This window comes from Aedes albopictus, chromosome 1 (genome assembly GCF_035046485.1).
Source record: "Aedes albopictus strain Foshan chromosome 1, AalbF5, whole genome shotgun sequence".
Lineage (NCBI taxonomy): Eukaryota > Metazoa > Arthropoda > Insecta > Diptera > Culicidae > Aedes > Aedes albopictus.
In genome coordinates this window covers 160,735,486-160,754,922 of record NC_085136.1, presented here as the reverse complement: position 1 = coordinate 160,754,922, position 19,437 = coordinate 160,735,486, and the positions used below count along the sequence as shown (strand labels likewise).

At 39.9% G+C, this 19,437-nt stretch overlaps 2 protein-coding genes across 11 annotated transcripts in view; both read left to right on the top strand.

Annotated features, from left to right (window-relative positions):
* Nucleotides 1–19,437, top strand: part of LOC109427696 (integrin alpha-PS1) — a 534,426-nt gene that overhangs the window by 301,200 nt on the left and 213,789 nt on the right. The gene's annotated exons all lie outside the window — the stretch shown is intronic.
* LOC109427689 (uncharacterized) overlaps nt 1–19,437 on the top strand; it is a 196,484-nt gene that overhangs the window by 175,837 nt on the left and 1,210 nt on the right. For both annotated transcript variants that reach the window (XM_062845679.1, XM_029872202.2), the window contains 2 exons: nt 13,265–13,470; nt 19,366–19,429. In XM_062845679.1, the coding sequence (XP_062701663.1) occupies nt 13,378–13,470; nt 19,366–19,429 (157 nt within the window). In that variant the 5' untranslated portion in view covers nt 13,265–13,377. The remainder of the gene's footprint in view (nt 1–13,264; nt 13,471–19,365; nt 19,430–19,437) is intronic.

Sequence of the window (19,437 nt, the reverse complement as noted above, 5' to 3'; positions counted from 1 at the left end):
ACTAAAGCGTTAAACCAGGTTTTACTATATGGGTAAGCCTGGTTTACCGGTTAATCCGAGGTGAAGAAATCAGCCCTTAGAGAATAGCTTTTAATTATTCTTTCGGCACACGCCCTTGATACACGTACTTTAAGGTAAGCATTTGTATTTAATCACTTTTTTTTTATTGTGGAATCAATCAAAGTTTGATTGAAACAGTTTTAGATATGATGATGATGGGCATGCTAGCGGAATACATGTACATAAAAAGAATATCGGATTAAGTACGAGACACTGAAGATGACCTAACAGTTGAGGTCGAAATACGTATCTGTCAAAGAATGCAAAATAGTAGTGCAATTAAAAGAAACAGTCCCTAACTCTATCTTCTTTTTACTTAGTTTTTGATATGTTCATGTTGAATATGTTCATTGTTGTTTATGCTGAGAACAAATTTAACTGAATTTACAGATAAAATAAAAATTAAAAATGTAGAACAAGATTGAAAAGATGTCAATGTTCTGGAAAAAGGGAGGCAAGATTGACGCAATTTGAGGTTTCAATACAACTTTTTATGAACTTTTATTAGTTATTTTCTGCTTCATTTCGGAATCATTGGATAGATTTTGATTGCAAAATAGTTATAACATATAGAAGATGATTGGAAGGTATCGAGTGTACGGGTGACTTTTTAATTCAATTCTAATGGATAGGTTCCATTTTGTAAGTACAGTGCAGTGGTTTTTTCAGTTTTATGACTAGTCGTTTTAATCACTATTCCTTTTTATTTCGTTTTTGTCACGCTCTGCAAGGACAAGTGACACTTCTCCCCATACTAAATCTGTTGCCAAACTCACTTTGCAAAAAAGAAGGAATATTACTTTGGAAAAAGAAATTTTATTTTATGCAGTCATAACATGGAAACCATAAAAATGCATGAAGTTTTTATCAAGAACAAAGTGTCTTATAAAGTAAAACTACGAACATAGAAAAAAAAAATCGCTACACAAGACTACTATTATTGAAATTCATCGTATTATTTGCAAATTGATATTTTCCAATATATTTTAGGCTTATACTATAAGATGTCATTCACATTGACATATATCAAGCATGCGTTTCATTCGGTAAGGTAAGTTCTTAATAAAAAACTTGTGATGTTTTGAAAAAGATTTTAATACCGTTTGTACAATTATCCTTGACTAAATGATTGTTTGTTAAAAAAATGTAATGAAATCCAAATTGCTTATCACGACTAGATAATATCACGTTAACCCGCTGTTTCACCTCATTCTACTTGTTTCAACTTGCCCCTGTGTACCTTATTTTAAACCGAATGTTGAATTATCATTTTTGAATGCATTAACATAAGTAATATGACGACGCCAATCTAATGTATTTTGTGTAAACTTTTTATTATTTGAGACTCTAGAGCCCACTTAACCCTAAAGGTATCAATATATAAGTAACAAGGAGATAAGTCTTTGAAAATTTTAAGATTTTGTATGGAAGAAAGTCCTCAACAGATTAGAGGCAGAATTTTTACAAATAAGTCACGCACACTCAGTATATTCGACTCACACTTTTTGCAAATATCCATGTGGATGTGATTTGAGATGCAAAGTATGTGCAATTGATACCCGTCATTTCAGGCAAATTAGCACATGAAGGGTATGTGCTGCAAATGGTATGTTACAGTCACAGGTGTATGGTGCTTCCTCAAATGTATGGGTCGCACTAATGGGAAGTATTTGTTTACCTCCATTACAAATATCTGTGTGCCAGACAAATGGAAGGAATGAAGACTTTAATAATTTATGATTTTCGGCAGACTGTAGTGGGCTGGACACATGAAACGAACGCCGAACAAATTTAAACTCGTTGTAAAGACTTTTGCATTCGTTTCTCTCTAAATGGTTTCAAATTTATTATTAGAAAAGGGACTTTATCTTGCGGAGTTTAGGTTCATCAGATTTGTGTAATACCATAATTATATGAGAATGTGGTAAACTACTAAAATCGAATTTATTTTAATTTTCCCCGATGAAAGATTTTTTAACCTCCAGAATCTTAATATATACTGCTAAGGCTAACTTATAACGAAAAAATATTTTAGGTTCATAAAAGTGCGATAATAATCCTGTTTCAACACACCGTGCGACGCTGATAGCGTAGATACCTACGTTGTACGTTTAGGGGGTGAAACTGAAAGCAGTTTCTCAGAATGGCATTCGCGTACGCGGTTTTTGGGTTGCTCCAGAAAGATTACATCTTTCAAAAGAAGATTAGGCACTAGAAAAGGAGCTGCCTTTCCTGTTTATCATTATCATCATCAGGTATTCAGTTCATTGCTTCTTTCCGACGTCGGTCGTCCTCGTTGTTGTCATCGTCTCGTTGACAACTTCTCTCGAGGCAACGTCTGGGATAGCTCGGTGACGAACCTGTCGTCTCCATCAGCTTTATCTTGTATTCTTGGTTTTAAATGCAGAACGCAGCACGAGAAGGATGATGGTGTTTCATTTACCTCCCGCGGCCCTAGGTCGTTCTTGGTTAAGGAGGTGGAGGTAGAATGCTCCGTAATTTTATTTATCTGTCCTGGTTAAACAATTCCATCTTTCTTGGGATGTTCGTTAGTATTTGAACTTGATCTACTTTTTCCATTTGAAAATTTCAACCAACCCATAGTTAATTGAAATGCACAAAATACAATTTCCATTCCAGAAGTTCAAACTTTGCTATTTTGAACCAAGTTTCCCTTGTCACTCTGCAGCACTGACAACCACAACGGAAAAACTTTCGTAATTGAAATTCCAGTTTTTAGCCTTAGTTGACAGAAGAACAAGTACCAAGATAAGATACGGTAAAGCCGTGTAAATTTGTCGCTAAACAAAAACCAACATCACGTTGGCACGGTAAGGGTTGGGTATTCCGCGCAATTTAGATCACATTGAGATTCATAAATTCGGGTACATCTACTGTTGCACGATGTGAAGGTTCCAGCGATTCTTGTGGACGCGAGCCGTTTTTCGAAGTGGACAATTCTGGTGCGAACTATGGCCTGCGGGTATAATTAGTGTCGAACATCAGGCGAAGGAAGGAAAGGCTGCCGGCTGAAATGCTGCGAGCAACAAGTGACCAGTTGAAGGTGTGGATAGAATCCGGAGTGTCGATTCATATACCATTGAGATAAGAGAGTACGAGAGGGCGGAGTGATGCAGTCGGAGATCTTCATCGACGAGCAAACAAGAACAAAAAACCGACCGGTGGACCAATGGATGTCGATCGAGAGATCCAGTCTGCAGTACAAGCTGACTCCGATGATTGATGAGGACGGCCTGTTTCGAATGGAGGCACGAGTCAAAAGAGCGGAATTTTTACCGTTCGACCTACGATTTCCGGTGATTCTACCGGATAACCATCGGATTATTCAGCTGATCGTTCAGCATCATCACGAGCAAAGTGGCCACGGATATAACCAGGCGGCAAAGAGTGAGTTGCAATAGCTGTTCTACATTCTACACGTTGGTAGTGGAGTCTGTGCAGGGCATCAACGATGACTACAGCGGAGTGGACGTTCAACCCTCCGGCCGCACCGCACATGGTTGGCGTCTGGGAGCGTTTGGTCCGTTTAGTGAAGGATGTGCTCAACGCGCTCGATTGTGGAAGACGATTGACGGACGAGATCCTCTAGACGGCAATAGTTGAAGCGTAGGCATCATCAACTGCCGTCCATTGACATACGTGTGGAGTGCGTAGCGGCAGAAGCACTCACTCCAAATGATTTTCACAGGGTTGCATCTTCGATCACGGTCATCTCCACATCCAGCGAAAACCCTTCGGGATGCCTTCCAGTGTTCACAGCTGTTGGCCAACGGGATTTGGGAACGGGGAATAAAAGAGTACGTACCGTCATTGAACCAGAGGACAAACTGGTTCGGCAAATCAAGGCCGTTTGCGGATTGGAAAAATAGTGCACGTGGTCGAGGGCGCCAACTGGAAAAGCTGGGTTCGTGGAGTTGTCGAATAGATCATCGTGTCCGGCGACGGAATCAAACCTGGAGAAGGCCGGGAACCAGACCGATACAAGGCTCGGTTGGTAGCGCGCGGCTTCAGTCAACGGTTCGGGTTCGACTACACTGTGACCTACTCGCCGGTCACGAAGGTGGACACGTTAAGGATAATGCTCGCTCTGGCCAATCAGGAACGGATGCTGATCCATCAAATGGACGTCCGGACAGCGTTCCTCAACGGGGACCTGACCGAAGAAATATGCATGGTTCAGCCTGGGGGTTTTGAGCGCGGCGATAGGCTAGTCTGCCGGCTGAACCGATCCCTCTATGGTTTTAAGCTGGAGGCGTGGAATGATCGGTTCCACAGAGTCATCACGAAGCTTGGATTTCGACGAACGAATGCGGATCAGTGTCTGTATGTGCATGGTGAAGGTAGGCAGAAAGTGTTTTTGATCTTTTACGTTGATGACGTTTTGGTAATTGGGCACGAACTGAAGGAGATTCTCGCCGTGAAGAAATCGCTGCCGAAGGAGTTTGACATGAAGGATTCTGGAGAGATTTCGAGCTTCCTCGGAATGAAAATCGAAAGGGACATCGAAGGCAGAGTTCTGCGGATTAGTCAACAGAGGTATCTGCAGGATCTGTTAGCTCGGTTCAACATGTCTGAATGCAAGCCGAGCTCCGTCCCAATGGAGAACCGCCTTCGACTGGAGAAAGGACAGGAGTTCCAGCGTACGTCACAGCCTTACAGGGAGTTGATAGGCTGCCTGATGTACGTGGCACTGATCACTCGTCCAGACCTATCAGCCGCGGTTAATTATGTTAGCCAATTCCAAGGCTTTCCCACCGAGCAACATTGGACATTTTTGAAACGTGTGCTGCGATATGTTAAGGGAACGATTGACGTAGGGCTGGAATACCAGGGCAAGGACAGTGCACCTCTGTTGGTGGCGTTTTGCGACGCCGATTGGGCGAACGACGTTTCCGATCGACGATCCGTCTCGGGGTACCTGTTTAAGGTGTACGGGTGCACTACAATATGGGCGACACGGAAGTAGCGAACAGTCGCTGTCATCCACCGAGGCTGAGATGGTGGCACTTTGCGAGGTGACATGTGAAGGAATATGGATCGTTCGATTGTTGAAGGAATTGGGCTTGCAGATCAAAGCGCCGGTTCCGTACTTTGAAGACAATCAGTCTGCCATTAGAGTGTTGGAGGAACCAAGAGATCGGAGTTAGCTGAAACATATTGATGTGAAACATAAGTTCATGAAGGAGCTGGTGCAGAATGGAAGCATCGAATTGAAGGAGGAGTATTAGAGTGTAATTTATGGGTTTTCTGCCTAAACACACCTGAAGTGTGTTTTTTGCGCGGCTCTTGTGCTGCTGTCAATTAGTTCAATTAGTTCAATTCTCGGATACTTTTTCAAAACGACGTATAATACACGCAAATCCTATGTTGATACGTCGTTTTGAAAAAGTATCCGAGAATTTTCGATTAAATAACAAGTGGGTAAAATTAATACGTAAGTGAGATGGAATAAGTTTCAATTCATGAAATAACGAAAAATCAATATAAGGACGAAAAGAGTGTATCTGTATTTTGAAATCATAAAAACCAGGTGAAGAATCTGGTAAAATATTTTCAGTAGAACAATAAATAAATGAATCTAAAATTCTACTAGAATTATTAATTTGAAATAGAGATTTCAGTATGTCAATAATGGGATGATTATTTGCAAAACATTGGAGTAAAAATTTACAATTAATCTCTTGAAAAAGAATTTTTAATGGCATAACACCAGCTAAAACTTCAACTGATTAAGAATGAGTCGAATCCAATAATTTTAGAGAAATTTTTGAACAACGGATTTGAATTTTTTTTCAAGTTTAGCGAAATGAGTCTGAACAACACTTCCGAAAGTAAAACAACCATATTCTAAAACAGAACGAATAGTAGTTTTATAAAGAGTAATTAAATCATTGCGATGGGCTCCCCACCATGTTCCTGTAATCATTCTAAGGAAATTAATTCTTTTTGAACAAATTTGTTGAACATATTGTATATGAACATTCCACCTCAATTTGTAATCAAACAAATATTTATACTTATATTGATTAATTTGCTGATTATTGAAAAATAAGTGAATATCAACTGTTGATAACTTACGTGTAAATAAAACAAATTTAGTTTTTTGAACTGAGAATGTAAAACCATTATCATGGGCCCATGAATCAATATTATCTAACGCGCTTTGCATATAATGACGAATTACTTCTCTATACTTACCACTAATAAAAATTGCTTTATCATCTGCAAACTGAATAAAATAACATCCATTAGGAATAACTGAGGCAATATCTCTGGTGAATAAATTATAAAGAAATGGACTTAGGCAAGAACCTTGTGGAAGTCCAAAATAACTATTACGAACCATTCTTGAGGACCCATTATGAAAAAAATGCATTATTTTAAATGAAAAGAGATTACACAAAAAATTGAAAGAATTAAAGGAATCTTACAACTATTCATTTTATCAAAAAGCAAATCTATTAAAACAGAATCGTATGCACCAGATACATCAAGAAATGTAGTAACTACATCTTGTTTTCTATTAAAAGATAATTCAATATGAGAAACTAACAACGCAACACAATCACGAGTTCCGCGACCCTTTCTAAACCCATATTGAGAGGATGAAAAAAATGTTATTTTTTTCTGCCCATAATTCGAGACGATTCAAAATCATTCTTTCCATCAATTTACGAAGACAAGATAGTAAACTTATTGGTCTTCTACTGTCAACTAATGCAAGATTTTTTTCCAGGTTTTAAAATACTAACTACTTTGATAAAAAGCCATTCTAATGGAAAAACATTCTGTAACAAAAACGAATTATATAAAGAAAGTAAATGTAACTTCCCATCAATTGGCAAATTTTTCAACAAAATAAATTTAATCCCGAGCAGAGGAGAATATCAAAATGAAAACAACGGAATCACAAAATCTGTTTTTATATCTTATTTTGTTATTATTAACTATAGAGGCATTACCTTTCCATAACATGTTTTGTTTGACAAACTTATTTTGTTATGATCGTGCTATTAATATATTTTCTTCATATAACATTTCAACAACATATTTTGTTATAGAACAAGTTCAGTTATAATTGAATTATTGGGACTTTGCAAATATTTGATCATCAATAATACAACAATAACAAGATTTGCAATCAAAATTACACCATTCGAGATTGACGTTGTTCACAGCATTTAGCAAGGAACTAGCATTAGCATTAGCATTAGCATTAGCATTAAGCGAGTCGCACAAATTCGTAGGTGGTACAGTCCTAGACCGCTGTTATGAGGTATTTAGCAAGGAACTGTTGAGAAAATCATGTTTTCTTGTCAGTTCCTCTTGCTCTTCTTTCTGACATTACATTCTAACTGTGTTAGTAGGGAGCATCCATTAAGTACGTCACGCTAAAATTGGGGAATTTCGACCCCCCCACTTCGTACGGGGTTTTCCTATACTGGTGGGCTTCGTGGCCGTGTGGTTAGCGGCGGCAGTCGTCTAGGCGTATCGTAAGCCTCGGAGTGTGGGTTCGATTCCCGCTCCAGTCGGTGGAAACTTTTCGTCAGACGAAAAATTCATCACTGGGCCACTGGGTGTTCTGTGTGTTGTCCGTTGTCTAGTGTAAGTCTGTGCAGCCTCTGGCTGAAGACGGTGTGAATTGTCTTTTTAACACATTGCTTGCACATTTTCACAAACCCCCCTTCCCTCTAAGACCATATAAGATCTTATAACTCATTTTGCTTTAAAATTGTTATCAATAACTTGTTAATTTCAAAATTTGTTATTGAAATATTTTACAAATTCACTATTATTAAGTTGTTATTGAAACAAACAAAACGTGTTATTCAACTGGTCTTCCAGGAACATTTTTTTGTTATGATTTTTGCTATTTTGCCGCTTATGACAGACAAGTTTATAACATGATATGTTATGGTAATAACACAAAAATAACTCTTTTCGTTACTCAGTTATTTTGTCAAAATAACATATTTTATTTTGCTGTAGTTATTCTCTTCTGCTCGGGATGTTATCAATCCCCGGTGCAGTATTGTTAGTGATTGACAATGCTAATTCCATTTCTTCAATGGAAAAGTCAATGCAAAGCTCAGGAAAATAATTGTGAGTTTGATGGGTTTTAAATTTAATAGCGGGAGGAACGAAATCAGGACAAATTTTCGAAGCAAATTTATCAATCCATTCTTCAGAATATTCCGAAATATCTGGGACAGAAGCATTATAATTTCTCAAATTACGAGCCACAACTTAGACATTGATGTCTCAGAATCAAGATTTACGATAAAATTTATCCAATAATTTCTTTTTTTGAATTTAGTGACTCTAGTGAACTGAGCTTCGCTTTTACAATATAAAATATAGTGCTCCCTGGAACCCGAACGACGAAAAGTTTTGAACGCAATAGATTTATTTTGCATAGCAACCGTACAATCACTATCCCACCAAAAAGAAGGATTTTTATTTTTTAATGAATTAAAATTATTTTTTTTTTATTTTGAGATTTTTGTAAACAATGTACTAATAATTTTGAAAAACTGATATAATTTTGAACGGGATCAAGTGAGTTGTTAATATTAATCAAACTAGAAGAAACTAAATCCGAAAATATCAATTTTTGGAATAATACTACGGAAATTCCACTGCAAAATGTTCAATTTATTTTTATTATTTAGAGACATTACGAAGAAAACAAAGCACTAATGAGGAGTCCAAAAGAATTCAACTTTTCAAGAATTGAAACCAAAAAGGATAAAATCATTTTTATAATTTTTTTCCAAAAATCACTGAGACCCAAAAGTTCTACTAAATTTTCCAAAATAGATGAAATTGAACTACAACTATCTGAATTTTCATTATTGTGAGGATTAGTTTTTGTACTATTTTCAGGATCAATTTTTTGGAAACCAGGAATGATACGAGGAGGAGATAATTTATAGATGATTTAAAAGTCTTTTTCCTTTTAACAGGCGGTTTGTAAACATAATTATTCTGAGCATTTGAATCTTCTTCAACAACTACATCAGCTAATGGAGTAAACATGTTAGCAGTAGCTTGAATAACTTCTGAGTAAGATATTTTTTTATTTTTGATTTTTTAATTAAGCCGTTGCTGGTGGGTAATGTACACAGAACAATCCTTTAAAGAATTATGCTTTTTACTACAATATATACAAAAATCAAAATGTTTGCTACAATCAGTCGAAGCGAAGCATGACCTTCACCACATTTTGAACATTTGGGCTTGTTAGAACAAAATTGTGAGGTATGACCAAAAAGTAAACAATGCTCACAGTGCATAATTTTGGGGAAATAAAAAATTAAAATTACAAGAAAATTACATTATTAACAAAATTGCGATTACATAAACCGACTAAAACTAAAAAACATTATTTTTGAATTTTAAAGCAATCACCTGAGTGAATGCTTCTTAGCGTGCATCGAGCATTCTGACATTTGCGGTAGGACTGCGGCGGTCGAAACCACCGCAACCCCGTTGGATTTTTTCTATTTTACAGCAATATGCAGAGTAAGCACGATAAACTAGCCGATCGCTCCTTGTAGACAGGTCTTACCATCAACGTGAACAAGTACCAGTGTAGAATTAGCTTAAGTTAAAACACACATAAATAAAAATAAAAAAAACGTCAACAAGACCAAACCGTTGGATGTAAACACGGTCAGCAAAATTATTGACTCTTTGGTATTCTTGCGAGATCGGCTTTTTTATTCTTCATAGATAGCTATCTTTCCCACTAATGCTCTCATGTTTTGTATTGTTATCCTGCCGGTCCATTATAACTTATATAACCCTTATCTGTAACAAATGGCAACAACGTTACTCATTAAGTTGTAAACCGAAACAAAAGTCGTAACTTAGTTATCGTTGTTATTACCAGTAACGACCACAAATTTGGATAATAACGAAATCCCAAAACATTTTCCCTAGTTGTGTATACAATCCAATATTTTTTTAATCACAATTAATATCAATAAAAACCGGCTACACGTGGAGCAAAATCTACTATGAAAGGTACGCACCTAGGTATTTTTTTTTTATCTATGTCATCATATCTCGAACGGTCAGGAAAACACATCAACAAAGGCAACCGAGCAAAAATAGGACAAACGATCCATCCATAAAACACCACAACACCTCTTCCTTGGTCAAGAACGAACCATACTCATATGTGCAATGATTCTCGGTCCATTTGGCACCAGTTCCAGTGGAGAGGAGACGAGAGCTTCCAAGGCATCAATTCCTATTTGCATTCCATCACGGGCAAAGAAAGCACACTAAACGGGGATGATCCCAGATAGTAGAAATTGAAGAAAAATGCTCCGAAGCTTTTCTTATGGTAATTCCAGAGATCAAAAGGGATAAATTTATTTTTTCTTTCCTTCAACAGCGAAGTGGGATAGAAACGAACATTTCCAACTGGCGGCAAGCTTCTTCGGTCGGGCTGGCTAGAAGAATCCGGTTGTATATGTATAAATCTTGAATTGGCGAAAAGGAGCAGAATATTATAATCAAACGCAGCGTGAAGCAAGGGATCCCTACTCTCTGTCTCAGCACGCCGCTTCAGGGTTCGAAATGGGGGGAGGGTCGATGTCAGTGAAAGCATGCAACTGAGTATTATACGACCCTGGCTGGAAGTGTGGGAAGCAAAATCGATGGCTGCTGACGAGCTCGAATCACTCGATTCCTGGGGATTTTTCTTCCCGGGTATGATGGCAAAAATAGAGCAACCACCCAGGATCTCTTATCATTAGTCTAAATATTTGATTGACGGCGGTTGCAAAGCATTATTATATTTCTGGGAAATTTTTTATCCGCTCAGTTTGCTCCGTTTGGAGCTTGAACAACAAAGAGTATTTACTTAGAGGTGGGCTCCGACGACGATGCCGGGCTAAGCCATTGTGGTCCAAACAGTGATTGCTTGCTGTGTACAGAAACGGTAGGCGAAGCATATTTCAAGTGGCGGGTATACAACAGAATTTTAAGAGCTGTTTACCGGGAAAGCCATGGAAGCCGGATTTTGTTCTGCGAATTCCTCTCCTTGGGGGCTGTCCATTAATTACGTAAGGGTTTATGGGGGGAGGGGGGGTTTGGAAAATCTTACGCGCCATACAAAAATATTTAGAGTTTCATACAAAAAATCTTACAAGGGGGGGTGTCGAAAAATCGGAAAAAATGCCTTACGTAATTAATGGACAGCCCCTTGCCAAAATATTTGATGGAAGTATGGTTTTCTCAAATCAGTAAGATATAAAGAACGTAAGTAATATTGGAAAAGATAGAAAATAGAAGATAGAAGATAGAAGATAGAAGATAGAAGATAGAAGATAGAAGATAGAAGATAGAAGATAGAAGATAGAAGATAGAAGATAGAAGATAGAAGATAGAAGATAGAAGATAGAAGATAGAAGATAGAAGATAGAAGATAGAAGATAGAAGATAGAAGATAGAAGATAGAAGATAGAAGATAGAAGATAGAAGATAGAAGATAGAAGATAGAAGATAGAAGATAGAAGATAGAAGATAGAAGATAGAAGATAGAAGATAGAAGATAGAAGATAGAAGATAGAAGATAGAAGATAGAAGATAGAAGATAGAAGATAGAAGATAGAAGATAGAAGATAGAAGATAGAAGATAGAAGATAGAAGATAGAAGATAGAAGATAGAAGATAGAAGATAGAAGATAGAAGATAGAAGATAGAAGATAGAAGATAGAAGATAGAAGATAGAAGATAGAAGATAGAAGATAGAAGATAGAAGATAGAAGATAGAAGATAGAAGATAGAAGATAGAAGATAGAAGATAGAAGATAGAAGATAGAAGATAGAAGATAGAAGATAGAAGATAGAAGATAGAAGATAGAAGATAGAAGATAGAAGATAGAAGATAGAAGATAGAAGATAGAAGATAGAAGATAGAAGATAGAAGATAGAAGATAGAAGATAGAAGATAGAAGATAGAAGATAGAAGATAGAAGATAGAAGATAGAAGATAGAAGATAGAAGATAGAAGATAGAAGATAGAAGATAGAAGATAGAAGATAGAAGATAGAAGATAGAAGATAGAAGATAGAAGATAGAAGATAGAAGATAGAAGATAGAAGATAGAAGATAGAAGATAGAAGATAGAAGATAGAAGATAGAAGATAGAAGATAGAAGATAGAAGATAGAAGATAGAAGATAGAAGATAGAAGATAGAAGATAGAAGATAGAAGATAGAAGATAGAAGATAGAAGATAGAAGATAGAAGATAGAAGATAGAAGATAGAAGATAGAAGATAGAAGATAGAAGATAGAAGATAGAAGATAGAAGATAGAAGAAAGAAGATCCAAATTAGAGCAAAAATCTTGGCAAATAACTAGTTATCCATCACCCGCTACAGCTCAGAAGGATCCAGCAAGAATAATTCAATGATTGCTCAAGAGATTTATATATTCACGCCTTCCCTTCATTCAATGTCTATCTCAATTCGACATGGCATCTCCATAAAATAGAGATAAATCTCGTTTTAACGCATGTCGCACACAATTGAACGCCACTGCACAGGAATGTCAGTCATGCGAAAGTGAGCTAAAATTGCTGAAGAAGAACCCCCGCTGGCGGATATTACATTTTCCAGAGCTCATTTTCGTAATTACGCTCACTGATGAAGACACTCCCATGAGTTGGAGGATGAGCAGCAGCCGCCGCCAGGCCAGACAGAGTAGATCCGAATCACACACACAAAAAAGATGTTCCCACAATTTCCCGTGTCATGTACAAAAGCGAGCCGGAGGGATTTTGTATAGCGCGGGGGAAACGATAAGCTCATCGTGAACCACGGAACCGAACTTAATCCAGTCTGATATTTACAGTCCCATCGTCGTTGGTTCATCCTACGTTCTGGAGGGGCTCAAGCATGAATGTATTTCTTTTTTCACTTCCATGATTTATTCAAATTGGTACTCCTGTGCCTGATTGTTGAATGAACGGGGTTGCTTCTTTGAAGCATATTGCTGAACGGGCATGTTACGGTTACGCTACCGCCATCAACATAATTTGCATCGACGTGTTTTTTTTTGTTCCCATTCTCAACTGGTATTCGATCATCTTTTGTGACAGCAGGATAATTGCCGAATATTCTGTATCCATTCTGTTTTTTCTTCTCTCTTTCTGTGTTTTTACAGGATCCGGACCAAATATAGTTGTAAGGCCTGAAGAGGCACTCATTGTTATTTTTGTACTTATACTATGGATAGGCGCTATCGGGCTTTTCTTCCACCGGTGGGGAAAAATCCGAATGCTGGAGCCTTATCAGCCAAAGTTTATTCAACAACATCGAGGTTCCTGTCCGTTGGTGGAACTGGACTTGGATTTACCACCGGTTCCGCAGGTATGTGAAATGACTGAGCTAAGCACATTACAGAGATTTAAATACAATCACATTTCTCACACATCGCTCATTCGAATGAATTCCTGAAATAATTTATATCTGAAGTACTTGTTGTTATCCCAAAATGGCTGCCACAATGGCCGACTTTGGCACCTACTCAAGATTTCGAGCGCACAAATCTCTTCGTAAACAAAACCAGCGTACCTGCTGTTCTTATTTTAAGCTTATTACAAGTGAGTAAGAGCAGAACAATAAAATGCACTGTTGTTTGAAACTTGCTTATTGAGATTTGTGCGTCTGAAGTTCCCTCGCACTGTTGAAGAGGGATTTCAAGACGTTTGTCCTTAAGGTTAAACCTCAAGAAATCCCATTGCAATTTTGCATACAAACTTTAGAGGCACAAATCTGACGAACGAAGCATCAAATCAAGCCGCACTTGTTTATCCTGACTTTGCTCACTTGCAAAAATAGGCAGCTTTTCCAAATCGAGCGCATTTGTTTACGAATTTTTAAGATTGGTGCTCTTTGGCACGGTAAAGGCTGGGTATGCTGCGCAATTCAGATCCCATTGTGATCCACTAACCTCTGCCCAGCAACTCCTATGGTGGGAACTTTGGTCGTAGGCTGACAGGGAAGGGGGGGTTTGCTTCGGCAAACCTGAGCGTCTGTTCTCCAGGAGGAGCGGCTCACAACAGCGTCTGATCCCCATGTTAGGGGCGGCTGATCTACGTCCGAGTGCCAGGGAAGGACTCTAAGCTCAACTGTGCACTATGGTCCTCCGGAAAGTAGGGGATTGGTGTCAGGCCCTACGAGCCAGCCGTAAAAAACCATTGTAACGGAAAATCAGCAACAGAATAACACGAACCGAGACCAATGGCAACGACCCCAGCGAACAAAAAGGACTTGCGATTGGAAACTCGGTACATGGAACGTCCGATCTCTCAACTTCATTGGGAGCACCCGCATACTCGCCGATCTACTGAAGGACCGCGGGTTCGGCATCGTAGCGCTGCAGGAGGTGTGTTGGACAGGATCCATGGTGCGATCGTTTAGAGGTAATCATACCATCTACCAGAGCTGCGGCAACACACGCGAGCTGGGAACAGCTTTCATCGTGATGGGTGATATGCAGAGGCGCGTGATCGGTTGGTGGCCGATCGACGAAAGAATGTGCAGGTTGAGGATCAAGGGCCGATTCTTCAACTTCAGCATAATAAACGTGCACAGCCCACACTCCGGAAGTACTGATGATGACAAGGACGCATTTTACGCGCAGCTGGAACGCGAGTACGATCGCTGCCCAAGCCACGACGTCAAGATCATCATAGGAGATTTGAACGCTCAGGTAGGCCAGGAGGAGGAATTCAGACCGACGATTGGTAAGTTCAGCGCCCACCAGCAGACGAACGAAAACGGCCTACTACTCATTGATTTCGCCGCCTCCAAAAATGTGGCCATACGTAGCACCTTTTTCCAACACACCCTCCCTTATCGTTACACCTGGAGATCATCACAGCAGACGGAATCTCAAATCGACCACGTTCTGATTGACGGACGGCACTTCTCCGACATTATCGACGTCAGTACCTATCGTGGCGCCAACATCGACTCCGACCACTAACTGGTGATGGTCAAACTGCGCCCAAAACTCTCCGTCATCAACAATGTACGGTACCGGCGATCGCCATGGTACAACCTAGAGCGACTGAAGCAACCGGATGTCGCCTCAGCATACGCGCAGAATCTCGAAGCCACGTTGCCAGACGAGGGCGAGCTCGATGAGGCCCTTCTAGAGGACTGCCGGAGTACAGTGAAAGCAACCATCAACGGCGCAGCCGAGAGCACCATCGGGTACATGGAACGGAATCGACGGAACGAATGGTTCGACGAAGAGTGCAGAATGGTTTTAGAGGAGAAGAACGCAGCGAGGGTGGTAATGTTGCAGGGCTAAAATATAAACGACTCATAAAAAAGTGATCATTTTCCGTAACAAAATCAGAAATTGCCAATAAAGAAGTAGGGGTGGGAGCAATAATAAACTATAAAATTTCCATAAACAAATCAAAAAGTGCATAAATAAATCAAAATTTCCCATAAATAATTGATTTTCGAGCAATAAAAAACGTCGGAATTTCCACGAATAATTCAATAATTGCAATAAATAACTACATTTTTTCCACAAAAACAGTTAAAATTTTCCATAAATAAATCTGATTTTTCCATAAATAATTTAAAAATTCCCAATTGAAAAACATCAAAAAAGCAATTAAAAATTTAGCAATAAATAGGAACTGATGAGCAAGGTAAAAGTACCGGCTGAGCCATGCGGCGAAGCCGCATAGAGGATTGAGGAACTGAGGCGGCAGAAGGCCGCCGATGTTTCCGAAATCCGATGCGCCGTATCTGCGTCGATTCGGTTCTAGGCAATCCACAGATCCAAGAATTTGCCCGGTATAATGCGAACAGAGATGTTATCCCTTTTTTAAGTCCGACGAGCGTTAGCGAGTTCGGACAGCAAGCGATTGTCTGTTAAATTGCACATTAGTTTCAGTGTTTCTATCATAGTTCTATAATGTAGTATGTTCAAAAATTTTTGTTGGAAAAAATATAGTTTTTTATTGCAATTGTTGATTTATTTGTGGAAATTCTTACTTTTTTTTATTGCTAGAAAATCAATTATTTATGGGAAGTTTCGATTTATTTATGCGCTTTTTGAATTGTTTATGGAACTTTTCTAGTTTATTATTGCTTCCACCCCTAATTATTTATTGGTAATTTTCGAATTATTTATGGAAACTTTTTAATTTATTATGGGACGATTAATTGGCTGCCAATGTTGCAGCAAGGGACTCGACAGAACGTGGAACGTTACAAACAGAAACGGAAACAGCAGACCCGCCTCTTTCGGGAGAAAAAGTGTCGCCTGGAAGAAGCGGAGTGTGAAGAAATGGAACTGCTGTGCCGTTCGCAAGAGACACGGAAGTTCTATCAGAAGCTCAACGCATCCCGCAACGGCTTCGTGCCGCGAGCCGAAATATGCAGGGATAAAGACGGAGGCCTCTTGACGGACGGACGTGAGGTGATCGATAGGTGGAAGCAGCACTTCGATCAGCACCTGAACGGCGTGGAGAACGTAGGCACGGGAGCCCACGGCAACGGAAAAAACGACGAGGCCAGTGCAGCGGAGGACGAAAATGAACCTACTCCCACGCTGAGGGAAGTTAAGGATGCCATTCGCCAGCTCAAAACCAACAAAGCAGCTGGTAAGGATGGTATCGCAGCTGAATTCATCAAGATGGGCCCAGAAAAGTTGGCCACCTGTCTGCATCGGCTGATAGTCAGGATCTGGGAAACCGAACAGCTACCGAAGGAGTGGAAGGAAGAGGTAATCTGCCCCATTCACAAGAAAGGCAACCATTTGGAATGTGAGAACTTCAGGGCGATCACTATTTTGAATGCTGCCTATAAAGTGCTATCCCAGATCATCTTCCGTCGTCTGTCACCTAAAACGAATGAGTTCGTGGGAAGTTATCAAGCCGGCTTCATCGACGGCCGGTCGACAACGGACCAGATCTTTACCGTACGGCAAATCCTCCAGAAATGCCGTGAATACCGGGTTCCAACGCATCACCTGTTCATCGACTTCAAAGCGGCATACGACAGTATCGACCGCGCAGAGCTATGGAGAATCATGGACGAAAACGGCTTTCCTGGGAAGCTGACTAGACTGATTAAAGCAACGATGGACGGTCTGCAAAACTGCGTAAGGGTTTCAGGTGAACTATCCAGTTCATTCGAATCTCGTCGGGGACTGCGACAAGGTGACGGACTCTCATGCCTACTCTTCAACATTGCCCTGGAAGGTGTGATGCGACGAGCCGGGCTCAACAGGCGGGAAACGATTTTCACAAAATCCGGTCAATTTGTGTGCTTTGCGAACGACATGGACATTATCGCTAGAACATTAGGAACGGTGGCAGAGCTGTACACCCGCCTGAAACGCGATGCAGCAAAGGTCGGACTGGTGGTGAATGCCTCAAAAACAAAGTACATGCTGGTAGGCGGAACCGAACACGACCGGATCCGTCTGAGTAGTAATGTTACGATAGTTAGGGATACTTTCGAGGTGGTGGAGGAATTCGTCTACCTCGGATCCTTACTGACGGCTGACAACAACGTGAGCCGTGAAATTCTGAGGCGCATCATCAGCGGAAGTCGGGCCTACTACGGGCTCCAGAAGAAACTGCGGTCGAAAAAGATTCACCCACGCACCAAATGCACCATGTACAAAACGCTAATAAGACCGGCGGTCCTCTACGGGCACGAGCCATGAACCATGCTCGAGGAGGACCTACAAGCACTCGGAGTTTTCGAGCGACGCGTGCTAAGAACGATCTTCGGCGGTGTGCAGGAGAACGGTGTGTGGCGGAGGAGGATGAACCACAGGCTTGCTGCACTTTACGGCGAACCCAGCATCCAGAAGGTGGCCAAAGCCGGAAGGATACGGTGGGCAGGGCATGTTGCAAGAATGCCGGACAACAACCCTGCAAAGCTGGTGTTTGCAACTGATCCGGTTGGCACAAGAAGGCGTGGAGCGCAGAGAGCACGATGGGCGAACCAGGTGGAGCGTGACTTGGCGAGCATTGGGCGCGACCGAGGATGGAGAGCGGCAGCCCCAAACCAAGTATTGTGGCGTACTATTGTTGGCTATGTCTTGTCTTAAATGTGATGTTGAACAAATCCCAAGCAACACGACTTGTTTCAATGCCAGTACCAGCAACATCAGTGCAATTTATTCACTGTTTGTATTAAGGACAACAGAACATAATTGCTTCTCCTTTGAAACGCAAAAAGCGCAAATTTAAAATCGTTATGAAACTTGAGCTAGGGGGATTGATAAAAAAAAAGAAAAAAATGCCCAGACTCGAACCATGGACACCAGGAGTATTAACCACTCACCTTACACACTACACCAGAAGCTCTGTGAGAGAATCGCGGCTCAACGCACCATAAAAGCTACTGAAGTTACGCGTTACTTCATTGTGTCTTCTTTGTCACAAGTTAGAAAGCTGTCAAAATGAAAAGACGCACAAGTTTTGCGTAACACATTTGGAACCTAATCTGAACAAACAAACCACAATAAGATGTTTCATATGTGTTACATAGCACATTTAATGCAAGCTGACTGTGTTGTCACTTGTGAGGAATATGTTAGCTCCGCCTCCATAAATTGATGTCAAATACGATGTTTTTGTAATTCCTATGAAACAAAGCTGCAACTTAACGATATTCGGAGTTTAAATGCAACTCAACTGACAAGATTGAAGTTGCGTGTGCTTTTATTGCAACTCTTTTAGACCAAAGCATAGAAAGCCACATTTTGGATGATGTTGCAGGTGCTGCTTGGGATAAATGTATGTATGTATATGTTTGAGTGCTATAACTAGGTAACTCGACCATTTTTAACCATTTATTGATTTTATCAAAGGTTTAAACCAAAATAGTTCGAAACTATTTCTTGTAGCAGAAAGAGTAGAAGCTGAATAAGCAATCAATGCTAAAAAATAATTATTTTAAAGGCTTCATACCTTTGGAACATCAGCATGAAAAATTGTAAAATTTTCAAAGTCGTTTTTCTCGAAACTATGATTTTCGAGTTACCTAGTTCTTTAAGCATTAAGGGGACGATTTGATGTCATGCCAGCGTAACTACTGCTATGGAATTCTCTTCTGTTTAAAGTTTGACCGGAAAATTCATTTCAACAATTATGATTCACATGATAAAAAACACATTTTTCAAAACACACATCATCATCAGACATCAAACAGAGTCTGCCGTATAATCCTAAATCAATAAATTCAAAGCCTCCATCATTCATCTCCTCTCATCAACAGAGATCATCACTGTCGAAGATGTCGTTGGGTCTCCAGTCGACGATGACATCTGTCTGCTCGGGAGGTACGGAT